The sequence below is a fragment of the Lepidochelys olivacea genome (genome assembly GCF_965140295.1).
Source record: "Lepidochelys olivacea isolate rLepOli2 genome assembly, chromosome: 10".
Taxonomy (NCBI): Eukaryota; Metazoa; Chordata; order Testudines; family Cheloniidae; genus Lepidochelys; species Lepidochelys olivacea.
In genome coordinates, this window is record NC_140420.1 from 79,404,314 (window position 1) to 79,425,806 (window position 21,493).

General features: G+C 44.0%; 1 protein-coding gene across 1 annotated transcript in view; it reads right to left on the minus strand.

Annotated features, from left to right (window-relative positions):
* Positions 1–21,493, minus strand: part of MEGF11 (multiple EGF like domains 11) — a 382,058-nt gene that overhangs the window by 32,666 nt on the left and 327,899 nt on the right. Inside the window, exons 20-23 of the mRNA XM_084641366.1 lie at positions 21,337–21,465; positions 15,864–15,992; positions 15,518–15,751; positions 6,074–6,192 (exon numbers count right to left, since the gene is read on the minus strand). Of these exons, the coding sequence (XP_084497492.1) occupies positions 6,074–6,192; positions 15,518–15,751; positions 15,864–15,992; positions 21,337–21,465 (611 nt within the window). The remainder of the gene's footprint in view (positions 1–6,073; positions 6,193–15,517; positions 15,752–15,863; positions 15,993–21,336; positions 21,466–21,493) is intronic.

Here is a 21,493-nt window from a genome sequence, read left to right on the forward strand (position 1 = left end):
AAACCAGCCTTTGTTGGCTCAAGTATCCATTTGTGTACACAATACCCCACTTTATAACTCCAGATACGGGGATTCAGTGCAACATGTCTATTTCCATGACAGGTGTGATTACACCCATTAAACACACAGACAATTTGGACTAACGCTAGAACACTCAAGTTGAAGGAAAGGAATATCAAAATGGATTTTTTCCCTAATCTCTGTGAAAGATATGCTTTAGTTCTACCAAGACTATTAATCCAGGGTAGCCCTATGACCTGTGCAAGGCACAAGGTCAGACTAGATCATCACAATGATCTCTTCCGGCCCTAAAGCCTAACACTCTATTAATCCAACGTTAGATAGAACAGACAGAGCAACAGTAGCAATGTCTGTTGCTTTATTCTATTCCTTCAAATTTTCTGTCTTGCCTAGCCAGCAAAGCTAAAATCTGTTATCAGTCCATTAGTCATCTCCCCGCCAGCCTCTCAGCCTCTCTTCTCATTCCCTCATCCCCAAAAGATAGACAGAAGCAGAGACAAAGATGATAAACCTTCTGGTTGCATGTGACATTTCTAATCACAGTCATTCTGCCTGAGAACAGTGGCTGGTGATTGGACACGCTCGCACCTGGGCTGGCTCCTCTGTGTATCTGGACTGAACTAATAGACGAGATCGGAGTCATTCGGTTTTTATTCAGCATTTCCTTTTTCTCTCTTTAAACCAAGGAAAGCATTGACAGAGATGATCATATGCCATGTGCAGGGATGGCATAGTCATAAACGCAGACAAGTAGCAATCAGTCACTGAAAAGCAGGTAGCTTTGCAACTAGGCGTGGAAGGATTAGATTTGTATTGGTAAATGTCAGTTTCACTGTACACATGAACCGATAAAAAAATATTCCCCCAGATAATAATTGAAATGGAGCTAGGCAAAGTACGAAAAATGCTGCTCGAGGACTTATTAGAGTTTGATTTAAAGATATTTGCTTTGTTTATACAAATGAGTTATTCAGAGTAGCAGCCCTGTTAGTCTGTATTCACAAAAAGAAAAGGAGTACTTGTGGCACCTTAGAGACTAACCAATTTATTTGAGCATAAGCTTTTGTGAGCTACAGCTCACTTCATTGGAGCACCCATATTTTGACATGGGATGTTGACAAGTTGTGATTTTTCAGTGTTGTTGTAGCCATGTTGGTCCCAGGATATAAGAGAGATAAGATGAGTGAAATAGTATCTTTTATTAGACCAACTTCTGTTGGTGAGAGAGACGAGGTTTAGAGCTACACAGAGCTCTTCTTCAGGTCTGGGGCGGGGGGGGGGAAGGAAGGCAATGTGTTTCCAGGCACAAGCAAGAGATCCCCAGCTGCTTACCCTGGATTAGCCCTAAAGGGCATATACAGCTTGCTAATTATAGAAGCTTCTATTACCTTTTGAAACTTAAAATTGTAACTCATTTGTAAAAAGAAAAGGAGTACTTGTGGCACCTTAGAGACTAACCAATTTATTTGAGCATAAGCTTTCGTGAGCTACAGCTCACTTCATCGGATGCTCCAATGAAGTGAGCTGTAGATCACGAAAGCTTATGCTCAAATAAATTGGTTAGTCTCTAAGGTGCCACAAGTACTCCTTTTCTTTTTGTGAATACAGACTAACAGGGCTGCTACTCTGAATAACTCATTTGTATATCTATGTTTATCTGCTTTAACCTTGTAAACAACTCTCCTGTTTAAGGAATCTTTATATAGCTTATTATAGGGTTGGCTACAAGTGTTGTCTTTGGTGAGAGATCTAAGGTGCAATTGAACTGAGGCAAGTGACTGGTCCTTTGGGACTGGGAGTAACTGAATACTGATGTGGTTCTTGGTGTAAAGGACCATCTATCACAAAGGCAGGCTCAGCTGGGTGGCGAGATAGACTGGAGTGATTGACGTTTAGTGGCATTCACTGATAAAAATCTAATCCTTTCAAGATGATTTAAACTCAGCCCATTGAACAAAAACTGGACATGAAGAGCTTTGGACCAGAATTGATTTAAAAAAGAAAATAAAATAGTTGTGGGCCATTTCTGAGTTTTTACAATGCAGTAATTGTGTGAAGTCTGATTACAACTGTCTTTTTGTTCTACGTTAAGTTATTTTCTGCAAAGATGGAATATTCTTTTCATCTTCCGTGGAGAGCAACTGTTTTTGGAATTTTTTCCCTCTTATAGTAAATTTTCCCGATGAATAAAAATCCTAGCATATAAACTTATATAAGGCTGAAATCTAGTTCTTATCTGGGCAAAACTTCCATTGAGATCAATGAGAGTCTAGCCTGAGTATAAACATCACTAGGACTATCTGGCCAACCATTTGCAATCTGACACGGATGGAATTTTTGAAGAAGCTTAACGTTAGCTAAGTAGCTAACTCCCTTAGGCACTGATCCTGCACCACAGATGTCAATGGCAGTTTAGCCATTGATTTTAGCAGCAGCAGGATCAAGCCCTTAGGAGCCTTTCAGAGTCCCAGCCTAAGTCTCTGTATAAGTGTCCAAGGACCAAGTGAGCACAAGCCTCCTTGGTCCATATTTGCAACTTTCATTCCTTTCTTTGGTAAATTGAAGTCAAAACTACTTTAATGAGGTTTTTTTTGCAAACAAGTTAATTTTAACTTGTGGGGTGTCCCAGCGACCTCTGTTTTGCAATTTCTAATTTCATGTGAAGCTTTTGGTGAAGTGTAGAAACTGCTTTAACAGCTGCAGAAAAATCAGGAGCCTACGGGATTGATGCTGCCGCGCTTAACAGCACTAGCTGTCCTTCTTCCCATGAATGGTTCCAGTGAACTCAATGGAGTCCTCCTTCCCATGAGTGGTTCCAGTGAACTCAATGGAGTCCTCCTTCCCATGAGTGGTTCCAGTGAACTCAATGGAGTCCTCCTTCCCATGAGTGGTTCCAGTGAACTCAATGGGAGGTTTGGGTCTTCAGCACATTTAAAGATCAGGGGAGGCAACTAAAAGGACCGACATGAAGAATGCAGATATGGAATTGAATGCCCAACTTTATTCATCCACGCTGGAAAGTTTTGACCCAGCAAATGTTATGGCCCAGTTGCAGGGAAGTCAATGGAGTTAATACCAGGGATAAATCTGATCCAAAAACAGCACAACCTGAATCATTATTCTGATTTGGTAAATACCAGCTATATGCTTGGTTCCATATAAGACCCAAAAATAAAGATAGTCCCTGACTGAAGGGCCTAACAACCCAAGAGACAGGTAGAGACAATACAAAGGGTGAAATTCTGACCACACTGAAGTCAACGGAAATATTGCTATTGATTTCAGTGGCAGCAGAATTTGACCCAAGTAACCCAAATAATTTGATTAGTAACCTCACTCTTATGGAAGGAAGATGCTAACTTAGTGTAACAGCGTGTCTGACGGTCACAACCTGTACAGAGGCGTAGAGCCCTTCTGTTGCCTCACCCTGGAGTCAGGAGCTAGGACCCTGCATATGGATGCAGAATTGTTCTGCTGACTCACACTGGCAACCAGACCAGGCTCTCTCTCTCTCTCACTGAACTCAAGCTTCTAGCTTCAGGGCTACTTTTACAATCTGCAAGGCCCAAGCAACTGTCAAGTCCCAAGCTGCAAACGGGGAAATCAGGACATAAGATGCCTCCCGCTCTGCTGCTGGAGAAGGATGGGGGTCTGGCAATATTTCTTCTCTTTCTAGTTTCACTGTCAGAAAAGAAAAAACAGGCTTGTCACTCAGACTGAAGTCTGGCATGAAAGGTGAGACCCTCCCACAAGAGAGGAGTCACTAATGGCTCCTCATTTTGCTTCTGCTTAAAGCCATCCCCACCTACATTGTTTCCCGGTCAATCTGGCCAATATCCTGACCTCCCTTACATTCAGTGAAACTGACTCTCTGTTGTTGCAGGCTACACTGAGCAGGGGGGAACACAGAACAGGAACTGGGGGAGGAGAGAAAACAGGCAAGAGGGTGGAAGATGGAGAAAATGCAGGGGGGATGAGACAGGACGCAGGTAAAGGGATGGGGGGGGGAAATGGAAAGGTTAATAAAAGGAGGGGACAGCAGGGAGCAGGAGAGGGAGGGAAAAATAAGAGACTGCTAGTGGGAGGAAAGGAGAGATGGGGAGAGAGTGACATCACTAGAGAGAAAAAGAGTTCCCAATCTGGACCAAGGTTTGTCCTCTCCTCTTACCCCTCCACCCAGGTTGTCCCCCTGCCCTCTAATATGGGAATCTTAGAACAGCTCCAGCTCAGTGCCTCAAAGGCCTGCTGCCTCTTATCGAGTACACGGATGCTTATAAATCCAACTTTCTCTGGTCTAGGCACACTCAACACCCCACGGAATTCCTGTCATTTTCTTCTCGCACTTTTTTGTGCTCTGTCCCTGGGACCGTTGTGCCCCAGCCCGCACTGTAAATGGACATGTACTCCAAGTACAAAGTGTACACATTTCACTGCAGAGAGCGCGGATGGCATCAGGCAAACGGTTTAGGAAACGAAAATCATTAAGGTGGCCGTTAGGGGATTTATACGCTCTTTTGTCTTACTTGTCTAGAAAACTGTATAGAGAAGCAGCACATTAGAGGCCAGCCTATCTAATACAATGCTGTAGCACATTCTCATGAATAAGAAAGACTGTGGGGAACCTAGAAGAAAAGCTAGGCCATATATTTTCATAAGTACACTACGAAAAATATAAAATCCATTGTTTTTCCATTTAAAACACCGTGACAACCTTTTAATTGAATGATTGACAGAGGGCAGTAAAGGAAAGGGAATGGCTTCCAGTCTGGTCTAAAACGTTCTCTGGGTTTTATGCCCTTCCAGCAGCTGAATATTTTAAGAGGTGAGGTGACAAACTGACACTCTTGGCTGGGAAACCAAGCTAGGTGCTTGCTTTGACCTTTGCAGAATTCATTGCAATTATTTCAGAAGAATTAGCTGTGAAGGCTCACGCTGGTGGAGATGAACCTCAGTTTTCACAACTATTAGCATTTGCAGTTTCAATCTGGGGAGCAAAAGCGTAAAATGTGGAGGGGGGCATCTACATGCAAAAAATAACGCATTAACAACAAAAATCAATCAATCAATCAATTGAAAAGGCAATTCCATTATTTACATATCTGCTTTAACTTTTCTCAGCGACATCTGTGGAGCCAAATTTTCTACTATATTGGAATGAGATTTTCTTTTAGTATTCAGGAGGGAGGATGCATGGAAGCATTTTGCATATCCTTTACAGTAGTATTACTCTTTTTTTCTTAATATTGCCCTGGTGGCTTTCTGGTTAGAAGAGCTACATTTGGCTCAGAATGATGGAGACCATCACTTTTTGAGCAGACAACCCCAGTTAAATCAATTACAACTTTTCCCTAAAATAATCGCTTGCTTGGTGTGGCCCCACAGGAAGAGTTATTCTCACCACTGAACAGCGTCTAAATGTCATGCCAAGGTGTCACATTCTGAACCCTTTAATCACAATGAGTAGTACCGTAGACTGCGAGTAAGTCCAACTGAAGTCCATGGGAATGCGCTGAGTAAGATACTGCACAAAGTAAGGGTATTATACTCAACCTGAAAGAACCCCTACTGAGCAGCAGTAAGTACTGCTGCTGGTCCCTTAGCACAATGTCCACCAAGGGGCTAGATAACTTCTTGCAACTTTCCTTGAAGTCTGGGTATTCTGCACAGGGATTGATCAGTTAAACAACTAACAGTGAAGTAATACGGATTATTGAATTTATGGCTTGTTCATTTATTTTTGATTTATTAAAAAGTGGAGATTTAAATTTAAATAAATGCCAGGACAGCAATTCGATGGTTTTTCCATGACGTAAACTCAGATTGCTAAAACGTTGAGCTCCATTGTCCCCTTGTTGCTGAGGCTCCAATTACCATGCACAGAGATCATGCAGATACACATATGGGACAGCAGACCTTTTTTGTGTAACTTAGGCTGAAGCATTAGGATGCTTCGTTATTAGAATGTTTAAAATCAGCAGTCAAAAGGCATTACTGTGGTATATTTCCTTGAACTGATAAGAACATTGCTACAATGGGGTGTGATAATATCTACCTTACTGGAGCTGTTTCCATCCAGATTATTGGTAAAGAAGCGTGAAGTCACACCACATGACAGAGTATGGTAGCTTGGATTGGAAAAACAATGTACACTGCTGCTACCTTGAGATACATCTGGGAAGAAAACAAGTCATCACAAAATACTTTGGAAGCCAAAAAGATACTTTGGAAGTCGCAAATGGGTAGTACACTTTAGGGAAGATCAGGTCCCAGAAACTGATAAGCATACACTAGTAGATATATCATACATTTCCAGATCAGTTACATTATCTTGTATTGACTTAAGGATGGTGTGGAGCTCTTTACTATTAACATACAAACGATTACAAATCAGCCACAAAAGCAAAATATTTAAGCAACATGTAGTTTTATCTTTTTGAAGATGATCAATTAAAAAAAAACTATTTTCTGGTAGACAAAGTGCATTATATTTTAAAGATGAAATGCAAAACTTGGAGAATGGCAAGTCTATCACACACTTTCTTCTATAGATTAAACCATCTAACAGTCAGTTTACAAAAATAGTATTTATGAAACATTTAATTACAACCTTTTATTACAATGAGTGTATAATATTAGAAAGAAAGGTCCTGTAAATGTCTGTACCAAAGGGTTAAACATATTTTCTATAGCTGTCTTTGATCAAAAGCTTAAAGGAAGGAGTTCTATACCACTGAAATGCAAACCTCAGTAATTGTATTGGTGAGTTAAAGGCACATTTCTGTATTTCTTTTGTTAATTAAGAACACACTTATTCATTGTACAAAATATTTTACCAAGAGTAGCATGGTATTGATATTGGCAATTCTCCTGTAAACACCAATCCAGATTTTTTTTTTTCAGTTTAACAATAAATTGTTGAAATGTGTCTTTGAATAGCAAAGGAAAGGATGATAGGTTAGAAAGGTTAAAAAAGAAACAGCACAAGAGGCCAAGACCTGTAAAGAGCAAACAGATTAGTTTTATACAACACATGTGCGTATTCATGTGAACATGTACTTTGCTCTGCTGACATCTTGTGGAGATCTAGTTTGCAAAGTATTCAGTTGTTAAGTAAACGTTTTCATCTGTACTGTGCACAGAACAGAAGTGCTAGGGCAGAATATGGAGTAAAGAGGCCACACATGAACCTACACCTTTGACCAGGCAGACTTGTTGCTGGATCACCCAGAGCAATTTAGTGAAGAGTTGATGGCAGCAAATATACTTTGACTGCAATACAGAGCTGAATTCTTACATTAACTGTGATACAAACTTTCAGTTTCAGGTATTTTTGTGACCCTACTGCCAACAAAGTACATCACACCAGAGTACTGTGATTCCAGGCCTGAAGGATTAAAGTTGGTGTACTGTATTCTGGTCACCTCTTACATAGTGTTTTGTTTGCAGGTTTCTGTATTTAACCTCCTTCAGCTAGGATTTGTGCATCTGTCTTTAACCATAGCATCCCAATAACTAAACTCTTTTCCCTAAGTACTCAGCTACGACAGTGCGAGGGGCTTGATAAGTATCTAAATATGTAGACAGACAGATCCAGAGTGAATATACAGTATGGACAATGCTGCGCATTGCAGGGGACAGGGAGACTAGCTGGCCTGCCAGGACCTTACCATCCTTAGGACTAGAATTCTGTGACATTTACCATCAAATTTAACAGACATGGCCACCACTGTGCAACTGCAAACGATAACTGCAACTAGAACATAAACGTGGTAGCCGTTATGTGCTCATCAGAAATACAGGAGTTCACACACAGCCTTGAACCTGCTTTATTGAGAGACTGAATGTTCCCCAGGATATCTGGGTTCCCCCTCTCTTCTAAAACACAGAGGATCTTTAGCTTTCACCAAGACAGCCTCTACAAAAGATCAGACGGGGCAGTACCCCTGAGAGCATAACCTCCTGGCCTGGAAGTGAATACATCCAGCTGAGTCATATTGACATGTAACCTCACTGGGACAACAGGAAGACACAAGGATCTGCTCAAGCATGTCCCCTGGTGAAATCAGGCCAAAGAATTCCAAGTGAGGCAGTGGCAGCCAGGCACAGAATCTGGTAACAAAAGAGGGAATTTGGAAGCAATGAAATAATTAAAAAACAAACCACACACCAGTGTATTGTTTTCTTCCATTGCTTGGCCATGATCCTGTGACAGGATCTGCAGCAGCAGACTCCTACACCCATGCAGAGACTCACGGGAGCACATGGACTCGGGCTATTTAATTCGTTTGAGTTCGGGCTGGAGCCCTGGCTCTAGGACCCTGCGAGGTGGGAAGAGCCCAGAGCTCGGGCTCCAGCATGGGCCCAAACCTCTACGTTGCAATTAAACGAGCCCTTTGCCTGAGCCCAAGCCCCAGGAGCCCGAGTCAGCTTGCACAGGCCAGCCACAGGCTTTTTAATTGTAGTGTAGACAGACCCTCACACACAGTAAAAATAATATGTGACCCCCTGTTATAGCTCTAGTTCTGTGATATGTGGTTTAAAATACTCTGCTGGGAGTGAGCGTATAGTTCTCATCTTTGGGCGTATGTTCTTGCTTTCAAGCTTCGGGGAGAACTTCTGCTTTCAGATCTGTGTGATGCAGCTTAGATCCAATATTTTGCTCCCCCTGCCTGAGATGGCTCTCTCTCCCATCGTTAGCCAGGCAGATCTGAGACCAGAGAGTCTATTTTACTGCCACATTCTTTGTCCACTGATGCAAAATAGTCTAAGGGTTGCCCATGGGGCCCTCTGTTTTTATAACCTCTACTACACAGGAGCATGGATTTTTGGCCTCAATCATGTTTGAAAGTCAAAGCTCTAACACCATCTTTCAGAACTAATATAATGTGTGACATTGGACAGGAATTTCATTGTTTACTGTACATCTCTGGGAGCCAGCGAGCCAAAAGGGTGCAGACACAGACTCCGGTCACAGGAGCAGCCCTAGGCCAGAAAAGGAAACTAGTGAAATAATGGTCTTGGCATCACACTTTGTGCACAGCACAGAGGATAACCATGTTGTGGAGCTGACCCACTTAGGGCTTGATTATGCAGTCCTTATTCAGCCAAATTCCCACTAAAGTCATAGAATATCAGGGTTGGAAGGGACCTTAGGAGGTCATCTAGTCCAACCCCCTGCTCAAAGCAAGACCAATCCCCAAATAAATCATCCAGTCCCTGGGCACTGAAGCTTCATACTTCCTAGACAGTGGCAGCGTGGCTAGGGCTAGGTAAGAAGCTGCTCCATACAGGTGAGGAGGACGAGAGAGTCACTGTAGGTACCTGGGAGTGGGTGGAAATGCCCTTATCCTACTGGGCCCTCAATTCAGGTACAGAATTCCAGTGTCAGCCTGAGGTATCTGTGACATGAGTGGTGGCACTGGAGAACCTCAAGGTTCGCTGTTCCCTTCCCATCATACACACCCCAACCCTCCAACCAGCCTGCCAGCCTTCCCTATCTGTGCTCCTGTCTGATGCCCTAGGCCCCCTATTTTCTTCTCTTTGCTCCACCTCCTGGCTTTCTGGGCTATAGAAGGAGTAGGCAGCAGAGGCTGCTGAGCATCCCAAACAGGTGAGGGAAGGGGTCAACGTTCAGGGAGTTACAGACAGGCAGAAGATAGCTGGGGGAGGAGTTGAGGGGCCCAGTAGTAACTGGGCAGGGAGTTGCATGGAGTCCCCATGTGTTACTTCACATCAGGCCCTACGAAAATGAAGGCCAACTCTGCAGAACTATTCCTGACACCAACAGGAGATTTGCACAAAGAGAGCGGATAGAACAGGTCAGACACCATGGTAGATCTTCCTACCAGCACGGGGAGATGGGGGGTGGGTGCGGGGGAGCACTGTTCTTGTGACCCTAGCGAAAAGGATTGGCTGACCCTGCTCAGTTACAGGTTCCTGCGCAATAACAATTCTACTGTCAAAAAATCATATAAGGAAAAATTCAAACACACCCAAATCCAGACCCAAACCTAAAAACCCCCAGCTCTAGCTTCCCCCAGACAGGATGAGGTGGACTTGGAAGAACTAAAGTAATTATGATCCAGTGTCTCTCTAGGGAAGCCTAGACAATGACACCGAGCCCCAGTATCTGCTACTTGGAACAACAAAGAGCTGGCAGGTCAACCTGTAACTGGACCACCCTGGAAGAGGGCACGACTGTCACATGTAAAAGGATTTATTTTCTATCTTTGCAGCAGGTCCTGACGGTGTCCCAGATGCTGCAGCATGTGGAAGATGTAGAGCCCATATATTTGTGCAGCACCCTGGAAGTCACCCATCCCGATGACCCTTTCCCTCTGCATGTGTAGCTACTCAAGAGCTAGGCCACCAGGTACAAGTGACAAGGTTATAATGAGTCCTGGGATGGAAAGTTACAAGTCGGGGGGGATGGAGAATGTGGTCTAAAGAGATTCAGCAGCCTGAGAGAGCAAGGCCTCCTGGGCTAGTCCTGGGCTGCCACAATCTTAACGGCTCTGTCTGTGTGGCATGGCAGAGGAGTGGTCTGTTAGGTGTTCCTTGCAGGGGTGAGAGAGGCAGTGTCCACTCCCAGCACTAGCAGATCTTTTGACTTGATGAAGAACGTCCAACTGGGAGGCCATCAGGTTTAACTGAGTTCTCCGTTTGCAGCAAATCAAAGAGGAAAGGGAACCGGTGCAATTCTCACTCCCCTGTCTGGCTGGACCAGCTCTGCCCAGCAATTCAAAACTACAGCAATATTCCTCCATTTTCCAATGTGCCTCTTGCACATACTGGGTGCCATTCATTATAAAACCAAACATATATATTAAATTGATGAAGCCTTGTAAAGAAATTAAAACCGACCTGAAAGAAAATGACCAGCCGAGAGGATCAGAATGTTCCTCTCCACTTAGGCGAGGGTTGGCTGGCTTTGACTTCATTCCTATTGACCATCAGCACTTGTCTTATCGGGGGTTCACAGCTTGGCTCTTCCAATTCTGTTGAAGTGGCAAATTGCATGCCAAACTGTGCTGGTCTCTGGCCTGATGGTCAGGGAAGCCCTCTTTGGCAACTGTCCCACACTACATTTTACACAAATAGGCAGCTCAGTCAGAGAGATGTGTCCATTGTGACTAAAATCCAACAAGAGAGGTAGGGAGAGGGGATCTGAGGACTATTGCTGGAGGATTTTATCTTGTAGCTACCAGGTGAGGAGGGCTAGGTGGACCAGATAAGAGCTCAGACTGAGCAGATGAGAAGCCAAAGTCTGAGATGCTGCATATCATCCTGTCTCATCTTTGGGGGTTACACTAGATGACCCTTGTGGTCCCTTCTAACCCCATGATTCTAGGATAGCAAAGCATGCACATGCCATCAGAACCGAAGTCTTGATGCCTTTGTAGAACCCAGCAACTGAACACATCCAAGCTGTGAGTGAGTCTGACCAGTTCAGACTTTTTTGGACACAGACAGGCCTCCTTCCATGTCCTTCATAGTCAGTTCTGTCTGCAAACTGGCAGCAATTCACACCCAAAAGAATTCCTTTCACCCAGGACATGATTTCTCCATGTAGCCATGGTGGCTAGCGCAAGTCTAACACAGCAATGAGTAGCAGGACTCCGAGGGCAATGCAGGACTGGTGAAAATACATGTGCTACATCTATCTCCCCCAGTTTCTGAAGCCTCTGGTTCATCTCAAGAGCAAGAGCTCCAGCCACGCGGCCATTTAAGGGACAAACCACAGCTAGAGGGCTAATGCTTATAGGGAGCTCCCTACAGAGGGCAGGATACAATCTCCCAGCAGAGAATTCACCACGGAACATCCTACTCTATATTAGTGAAGGAAGAATCAAGAGGGGGAAAAGGTCACTAAAGACAAGGTAAATTTCTCCAAAACCTAGCCAAGCCATCAAGAAGAGCTTCCTCCAACTACGGGAGATAAAGAAAACAAATGAACAGGGCTGCCCTGCTACTATTAAAGCTGACTTTACACCATAACAAGAGCTCGTTTTTTCTCTCCCCCATCTTCATCAGCTGGTAAGAGGATGGCAGGCAGGGGCTGCGGAGAAGGTGGTGACACCAACTGGGAGGGGGCATATCTTCCCTCCCAAAACAGAAGATGCCACTGTCAGATAAAATCCCACAATTAACACAGTCATCCCATTCCTCACTTTCATAGAATCACAGAATCATAGAGTATCAGGGTTGGAAGGGACCTCAGGAGGTCATCTAGTCCAACCCCCTGCTCAAAGCAGGACCAATCCCCAATTAAATCATCCCAGCCAGGGCTTTGTCAAGCCTGACCTTAAAAACTTCTAAGGAAGGAGATTCTACCACCTCCCTAGGTAACGCATTCCAGTGTTTCACCACCCTCCTAGTGAAAAAGTTTTTCCTAATATCCAACCTAAACCTCCCCCACTGCAACTTGAGACCATTACTCCTTGTCCTGTCCTCTTCTACCACTGAGAATAGTCTAGAACCATCCTCTCTGGAACCACCTCTCAGGTAGTTGAAAGCAGCTATCAAATCCCCCCTCATTCTTCTCTTCTGCAGACTAAACAATCCCAGTTCCCTCAGCCTCTCCTCATAAGTCATGTGTTCCAGACCCCTAATCATTTTTGTTGCCCTTCGCTGGACTCTCTCCAATTTATCCACATCATTCTTGTAGTGTGGGGCCCAAAACTGGACACAGTACTCCAGATGAGGCCTCACCAATGTCGAATAGAGGAGAACGATCACATCCCTCAATCTGCTGGCTATGCCCCTACTTATACAACCCAAAATGTCATTGGCTTTCTTGGCAACAAGGGCACACTGCTGACTCATATCCAGCTTCTCGTCCACTGTAACCCCTAGGTCCTTTTCCGCAGAACTGCTGCCTAGCCATTCGGTCCCTAGTCTGTAACGGTGCATTGGGTTCTTCCGTCCTAAGTGCAGGACCCTGCACTTATCCTTGTTGAACCTCATCAGATTTCTTTTGGCCCAATCCTCCAATTTGTCTAGGTCCCTCTGTATCCTATCCCTACCCTCCAGCATATCTACCACTCCTCCCAGTTTAGTATAATCCGCAAATTTGCTGAGAGTGCAATCCACACCATCCTCCAGATCATTTATGAAGATATTGAACAAAACCGGCCCAAGGACCGACCCTTGGGGCACTCCACTTGATACCAGCTGCCAACTAAACATGGAGCCATTGATCACTACCCATTGAGCCCGACAATCTAGCCAACTTTCAACCCACCTTATAGTGCATTCATCCAGCCCATACTTCTTTAACTTGCTGACAAGAATACTGTGGGAGACCGTGTCAAAAGCTTTGCTAAAGACAAGAAACAATACATCCACTGCTTTCCCTTCATCCACAAAACCGGTAATCTCATCATAGAAGGCGATTAGATTAGTCAGGCATGACCTTCCCTTGGTGAATCCATGCTGACTGTTCCTGATCACTTTTCTCTCCTGTAAGTGCTTCAGAATTGATTCCTTGAGGACCTGCTCCATGATTTTTCCGGGGACTGAGGTGAGGCTGACTGGCCTGTAGTTCCCAGGATCCTCCTTCTTCCCTTTTTTAAAGATGGGCACTACATTAGCCTTTTTCCAGTCATCTGGGACTTCCCCCGTTCACCACGAGTTTTCAAAGATAATGGCCAATGGCTCTGCAATCACATCCGCCAATTCCTTTAGCACTCTCGGATGCAACGCGTCCGGCCCCATAGACTTGTGCACGTCCAGCTTTTCTAAATAGTCCCTAACCACCTCTTTCTCCACAGAGGGCTGGCCACCTACTCCCCATGCTGTGATGCCCAGCGCAGCAGTCTGGGAGCTGACCTTGTTCGTGAAGACAGAGGCAAAAAAAGCATTGAGTACATTAGCTTTTTCCACATCCTCTGTCACTAGGTTGCCTCCCTCATTCAGTAAGGGGCCCACACTTTCCTTGGCTTTCTTCTTGTTGCCAACATATCTGAAGAAACCCTTCTTGTTACTCTTAACATCTCTTGCTAGCTGCAACTCCAGGTGTGATTTGGCCTTCCTGATTTCATTCCTACATGCCCGACCAATAATATTATACTCTTCCCTGGTCAGTTGTCCTATCTTCCACTTCTTGTAAGCTTCTTTTTTATGTTTAAGATCTGCAAGGATTTCACCGTTAAGCCAAGCTGGTCGCCTGCCATATTTACTATTCTTTTGACTCATCAGGATGGTTTGTCCCTGTAACCTCAATAGGGATTCCTTGAAATACAGCCAGCTCTCCTGGACTCCTTTCCCCTTCATGTTAGTCCCCCAGGGGATCCTACCCATCAGTTCCCTGAGGGAGTCAAAGTCTGCTTTCCTGAAGTCCAGGGTCAGTATTCTGCTGCTTACCTTTCTTCCCTGTGTCAGGATCCTGAACTCAACCAACTCATGGTCACTGCCTCCCAGATTCCATCCACTTTTGCTTCCCCCTCTAATTCTTCCCGGTTTGTGAGCAGCAGGTCAAGAAAAGCTCCCCCCCAGTTGGTTCCTCTAGCACTTGCACCATGAAATTGTCCCCTACATTATCCAAAAACTTCCTGGATTGTCTATGCACTGTTGTAGTGCTCTCCCAGCAGATATCAGGAAGATTAAAGTCGCCCATGGCGTGCGATCTAGTAGCTTCTGCGAGTTGCCGGTAGAAAGCCTCATCCACCTCATCCCCCTGGTCCGGTGGTCTATAGCAGACTCCCACCACTACATCACTCTTGTTGCTCACACTTCTAAACTTAATCCAGAGACACTCAGGTTTTTCTGCAGTTTCGTACCGGAGCTCTGAGCAGTCATACTGCTCCCTTACATACAGTGCTACTCCCCCACCTTTTCTGCCCGGCCTGTTCTTCCTGAACAGTTTATAACCATCCATGACAGTGCTCCAGTCATGTGAGTTATCCCACCAAGTCTCTGTTATTCCAATCACGTCATAGTTCCTTGACATCACCAGGACCTCCAGTTCTCCCTGCTTGTTTCCAAGGCTTTGTGCATTTGTATATAGGCACTTGAGATAACCTGCTGATCGCCCCTCCCTCTCAGTATGAGGTAGGAGCCCTCCCCTCCCAGACATTCCTGCCTGTGCTTCCTCCCGGTATCCCGCTTTCCCACTTACCTCAGGGCTTTGGTCTCCTTTAATAACCTGGATCCTGCAGCTCCTCGCAGGGGAAACTCCTATTGACTTCAGTGGGGAATGCAGTCCACGTAAGGGCTGCCGGACTGGGCCCTATATATTAAACACTGCACACATCATGCCATGGTACCAGGCAGTATACTGTAGTTATTTTTTCATATGCTAGCTAGTTGATATCAAGCTGTGTGTTGGGTGTGCCCCCCAATCCCTTAGTGAGTGTAAAAGCTCACAGCATTTGGAGGAAGAGAATAGGTACAATTATTCCTGAAGCAAAGCACTGCACATTGTACACAACGAACTCATTTTTTCCAAGAGAGAGTAATGTGAATCCCCATTTGATTATCATAAAAAGACCCTTACCAGAAAGTGAGTAATCGGTATTAGTCATCCTCATGGCTGGAGTGTAAGATACACTTGGCATGTCATGCCCCTTCTCCTTCTGTTTCCGTCGATACCACACAAATAGTGCCAGCAAAACCATAATAATTAGAAGTAGAATAATAATTCCAGTGATTGCTCCCACTGAGTGCCTCTCTGATCCGAGAGCAGGGCTAATTTTAGTATAGGGATTTAATTCTTCCATCATAAGAGCCGCTGTTAAAAATAATTCATAACACACTGTAAATTGACTAGCACAAGTCATATTTCAAGGTTTATTTTTTAAGAAAGTACTTTTTTTTTTAAAGCACACAGAATTTCACCATACCTTGATCGCACCTGATTCCTTTGAAGCCTGGACTACAGTAACATGTACCAGTGACATGGTCACATGTAGCATTATTCATGCATTCGCATAGCTGTTTGCAACCATACCCAAATGATCCAGGTGGACACTCTGTAAATTCAAATACAAGGATTGGAGAGAACCTTATTACTTTCATCAAGAAAGGGGGAAATCCAAGCTTGACATCATTGGGGCCAGGATTTCACCCACAGCGTTCAGATTAATATTTTTTAATCCAGGAGGTTTTATTTATTTATTTCTTTTATATCTTTATTATATATATATTATATATTATTATTTATTATATATATCTATATTTATATCTTTATTTATTGTTCACTTGTACAACGCTGCCTGTCTTATCCACCCATTGTCTCTTGTCTTATATTTAGGATTGTAAGCTCTTTGGGTAGGGTCTGTCTTTTTGTTCTGTGTTTGTACACTGCCCAGCACACTGGGGTCCTGGTGCATGACTAGGACTCCTAGGGGCTATGGTAACACAAACAAATAACAACAACAATAGCCTGGTGTGCTAGTCAGTGGGTTTTAATTCTCCTTCTGGAATAGTCTGATAGGACTTTAAGGAAAAGAAATCGATAGGGTTCTACAGAAATGAAAAAATCTCCCTAACAGTTGCATTAAATGCCCACAGAATTTAATAGAGAATGAGGTCCATTCTACAGAATTTCAGAAGATGTTTAAAAACTCTAGACAGAGGTTATCATTCGCCATTAAATTCTGTAGAACTTTTCCAGAAGAGTTGCAAATGTGATTTTTAATGTATATTTATAAGAACCCAATAGATTTTTTACTAAAACACCACATACATTCATAATTACCTCCACTAATACCAAAAGATAAACAGAATAGTGCAGATGGAATTACAAAATTGAGCATCTGAATGGTTTGCTTTGCTCTGCTTATATGATATTAGACTTCCTGTATTTCTATCATAGACAAAATGATTGAATGTCTAACTGGGAAATTTATTCATACAATTACCATGATGGCCTATTACAATAAATCTGTAGGCAGCTTATTATGCTTCTTCAGGCAACATTCAATAACAAATTGAAAGAAAGCCCGTAAACAAGTTCTGGCAACTCCTACTACTTTATAGAGAAGGCACATTATTGAATACATATACAATTGCTATGTTTCTCTATAATAAATGTTACTGGTTTTAAGATAGGACTTCCTATATTTTACTATGAACAAGTGGCACAGCATGGTGATACCTTTCCAGTGTCAACCTTAGATAAGTAACATCTTGTAGCCAAACGTTAATATTAAGTATTCAATATTTGCCAGTATCTGTATAATGATCCGTAACACATTTAATAAGTTATACAATTGTTTCTCTCTCTCTCATTAATGCATGCAAATTCCTAGATGAGAAAAATAAAATTGTTCTAATGAGTGCAGTTTGATATCAATTCAAAGGCTAGGCACAAAAAGGGTATTTGGATTTGTATGCTTCAATTACTGTGTCCGATCTTAGCTGGTTTCCAAGAAAGTTTACCCTTTCATAAGGATATCAAGAATGTGGAGAGTGATTGTAAATACTAAAAATAAAAACGAGTTTGGGAAGCATCAGAAACCCTTAGGTTTCAGGGCATAAGGCAAGCTCCATCTAATGGGGGAGAAGGAAGCCTTCAGTGAAGGCAGGTTACCCCATAAATGCTTACTGCATCGTCCTCTGCAGCATCTGGTACTGGCCACCGTTGGTGGCAGGATGCTGGATTGAACAGACCACTAGTCTGTTCCGGTATGGAATTTCCTATGTGGTTATGTTCCTATTGCACGCACAGTTGCAATAAGTGTGCATACAAATGGACAACTAACATGCTAATGAGTGTCTTGTACACAATCTCTAACTGAGCATATTGAGTAAACCAGTTACACAGACACACATGTTCTTGCATGCATATACAAGCAAACATATTAATGCATCGCATCAATATATACACATATATCTAAAAGGCTGAATAAAAACACATAATTAGAAGCTCGCGGAAATAATTTTCTAGGATTTTATTTGCAATTCTGGCAGAAATGTTACAATATCACCTGAAGCAGAGCTCTGTGCAAGCTCAAAAGCGTGTCTCTCTCACCAACAGAAGCTGGTCCAATAAAAGATATTACCTCACTGTAGCGGGGCGGTCACGCCACTCCGCCCTGAAGGGGTTAAAACAGCCCTGGAAAAGGGCTGCCCCCAGGAACCAACAGGGTAGGCTAATTGGGAAGGCAGCCACAGCTGGGGCCACACCCCAATCAGGCCACAGCTGGCCCTATAAGAGGGCTGAGGGCCAGGAGCTGCGGGAGTCTCACTCCAGCCCTGGAGTGGGAAGGGTGAGCTGCCTGGGAGCAAGGTACCTGAAGTGGAGCAGTACTGGGGAGCTCCAGCCTGGTAAACCCCGAGGCTGCAGGCCTTGGTGAAGGCCTATGAAAAGGTACAGGGGCTGCAGAGAGGCAGCCCAGAGATAGGCAAAGGCAGCAGGTCCTAACCCCTTGCCAATGGTGAGTGGCCATTACACTGCAGTCTGCTCCAGCGAGTGGGGGTTAGATGATGACTGGCAGTAGCCACTGAGGTAAGGTGGGTTTAGAGGGTTGGGGGTTCCCCTGGGAGGGGAGACCCAGAGTAGGGGTACTGAAGAGGGCAGAACTGCGGGGTAAGGGGCACCAGGGTCTGGGAGGGACACGGGGCCAGCAGCAGGCGAGACATTGGCCTGCGGAGTACATGCCGAAGGCTGGAAGGAGCTAATTCCCAGGTGACCAGCAGGAGGCGCCACGCCAATGAGTCGCACCCATCTTGTCTCTATAATATCAGATAGGCATACACCAGTATGCAAGCAAAGAAATCAATTGGATTAATATCATGAGGAAGTTGAGCTGGATTTCACCCTCTCTTTGGAATTCAAATAAGTGTGTGGGAATTCTCTTTTGATTTACTACATTAGACAAGCTGGTAATTATTCAAGTACAACACATGCAGTATCCACTACCCTATTCTTTGTTGTTAGAAGAAGTTGTTTGGGCCTCGGTATTAAATAAGCCAGGAAGAAATTGACAGTAATTACAATTACAATCACAAATGCCAGCATCCTTGCAAAGTAATTTAATTCCATTGTTAAACACCACTCACTACTCTAGTTAAATGCACATCCTTCCAAAAATGCCATGCACTTACTTTAGCTACTGGTAAGAAGCTATTGTCCGTCCATTTGATCTATTTTTACCATAAAAGCTAAACGTTCCTCAAGTTCACACTGATGGCATAGCAGAAATAACAGCAGCAAAAACAGAATGTAAGGCTCCATGGCTCAGTTAGTTTCCATTCTGACTCGGACGAAGGAGCAAAAATCCCCAAAGTGGGCTACTTGGACCTTGGGTCCAGGCACATGGGAGTAAGGGAGGTTACTTCTCTGCTTGCCACCTCCCCAGGTAGGAAGGGGAAGGGAGTGGACAGAGTCGTGTTGCTCCTTCCCACCCAGACCTCAATTGCTGGCCAGCATAACTGAGCAGTCAAGTTCTTGCTAGCAAGAATATACACCAGGAATAAATTACTAATCCATGGAAGCAAGGAGGAAGCAGGGGAGAACTTGTTACTCAGAGGGCTGTCCTTGAGGCACGATGCCACCTGGGGCTGCTCACACACTACCCCTTGCCCAGGCTTGTGCCTAAAATTAATCTCTAGTCTCTAGCTGCTATAATACCATATTGGTTATGGAAGTCAGAGGGTGACTAAGATTCCTGCTGCCCAAGCAGGGGCTAGTGCATTGTAGCAGTGATATCCTCAGGCGTGGGGCAGTGATAGGGTGGTGCACAGTGAACCCCCCCTTAGTGGTAGTAAAGAATTCCCCAAAACTGCAGTGCTAGCAGCTCACTAGAGGGAGATTTTTCAAAGGCATAAAAGGGACCTAGGTGCCCAGCTCCCATGGACTTTCAGTGAGAGTCAGGGGCCTAACTGCCTGTGTGCCTTTGAAAATTTCTCCCACAGTGTCTAAATCAGAAAAGACTGGTTAAAATGCTTCGATGCAAGGGTGATGGCAGGTGTTATAGAGGGCGATGGGTGCTATAGAAATCCCGAAGGAAGGAAGGCAGAGATATAAATAGAAATGTCTCTCTTTGACAGGCCTCCTCCTGTTTCTTAAAACTCTTTTGTGTGAAACGGCTGCTTGGGCAGTGAGGCCCTCCTGATGGCTACAGCTGGGATAGCGTCGAATGGTTCAGAGCCAGCTTTGCCAATCAGGTTTTGTCTGGACATTCCATCGTTCCCTGGGATGCAAAGACGGTCACTTGTAAGGTTCATAAATGGGACATTTCTGTTTTAACTGCTCTTTGCTCCCCCATGGCTAAGAAGAGCCTGCGTTCTTTGCTTTCCATAGCATGAAATGTGTGGCATGCAAAGCACGCGGCAGTCCATGTAATTCTGAAAGACAAGGGTTATCTAGGAACGATGTACACATTCCAAAGGTCAATGAGCACATGACCACTGGGTCTGCAATACCTCACATTGGCATGTACAGCTTCCTGACTGCATGTCTAACAGGCTGATTTGCATGCAAAACTGTGGATGCAGCTGTTGCATGGGGTTTTGAAAATCTGTCACATTATTTTTATTAGTGCTAACAGGATTTCCGCAGGAAATGCTCTGTGTTCTGAGGTGAGATATACAACTTGTTGGGATAACATCGAAGGGATTCAAGGAGGCAAAAATCACTGAACACAAATTTGAGCGCATGCCTGTAGCTTCTTATTAGGAAGGACTGCCCCACCCCACCCCACTCCTTTTTCATCCAGCTGTCCGTTTTACAGTGAATTCACTGTACTGTTCCACCGTCCCACAAACAGGCTGAAATGCCCCAAAGGACCAGGTGCAGTATCAGTTTAATATCTGAAAGACCTGCCTCCAGAAACTGACACTAACCTGCACTGTCATGAGGACGTATTCCATGAATTCACAGGTCTCTTCCATCTCATGACTTACGAATATTTTAATTTTAAAAAGCATTATATTTGGAAACATCAGATTATTCCATATTTTGCTACTTAGCAAGCATTTTGTCAAGAAAAAGCATGATTTGTTACTGACTGTCCAGTGCCAAGTTAGAACCCCAAGACAGATAAAGCTCCAGGAAACCTGGCACTGTTAGAACCCAAAGGCAGAGATGCTCCATGAAGCCTGTCATTCTGTATTGATTTCTATTTGGGAGACAAACCTGTGTTCCATTCCTTTAAACCTGACAAACTATAGTAGAAAACAAAGAGAAGATTAGTGATCAGCCTGAATATTTCCCAGTTTTTCAAAGACATTCAGGGAATATGTTCATTACAGCAAACCTCTTTCAAGCTGAACTGAGAGCAGTACCAAGTCTATAATTTCCACCAAGATTCTAAAGGGAAAAACACTTCAGGAGAACACCTTGGAAAATGAAGAAATATTGCTGCTTACTTTGCTCACACTGTTTGCCTGTAAATCCAGTTCTGCATGTGCATTGCCCAGTGACGTGGTCACAATCTGCTCCATTCTGACACTGACAAACATTGGCACAATTTCTTCCATAAAAGGCCGCTGGGCAACCTGTCAAAAATAAGAACAAGGAAAGAAT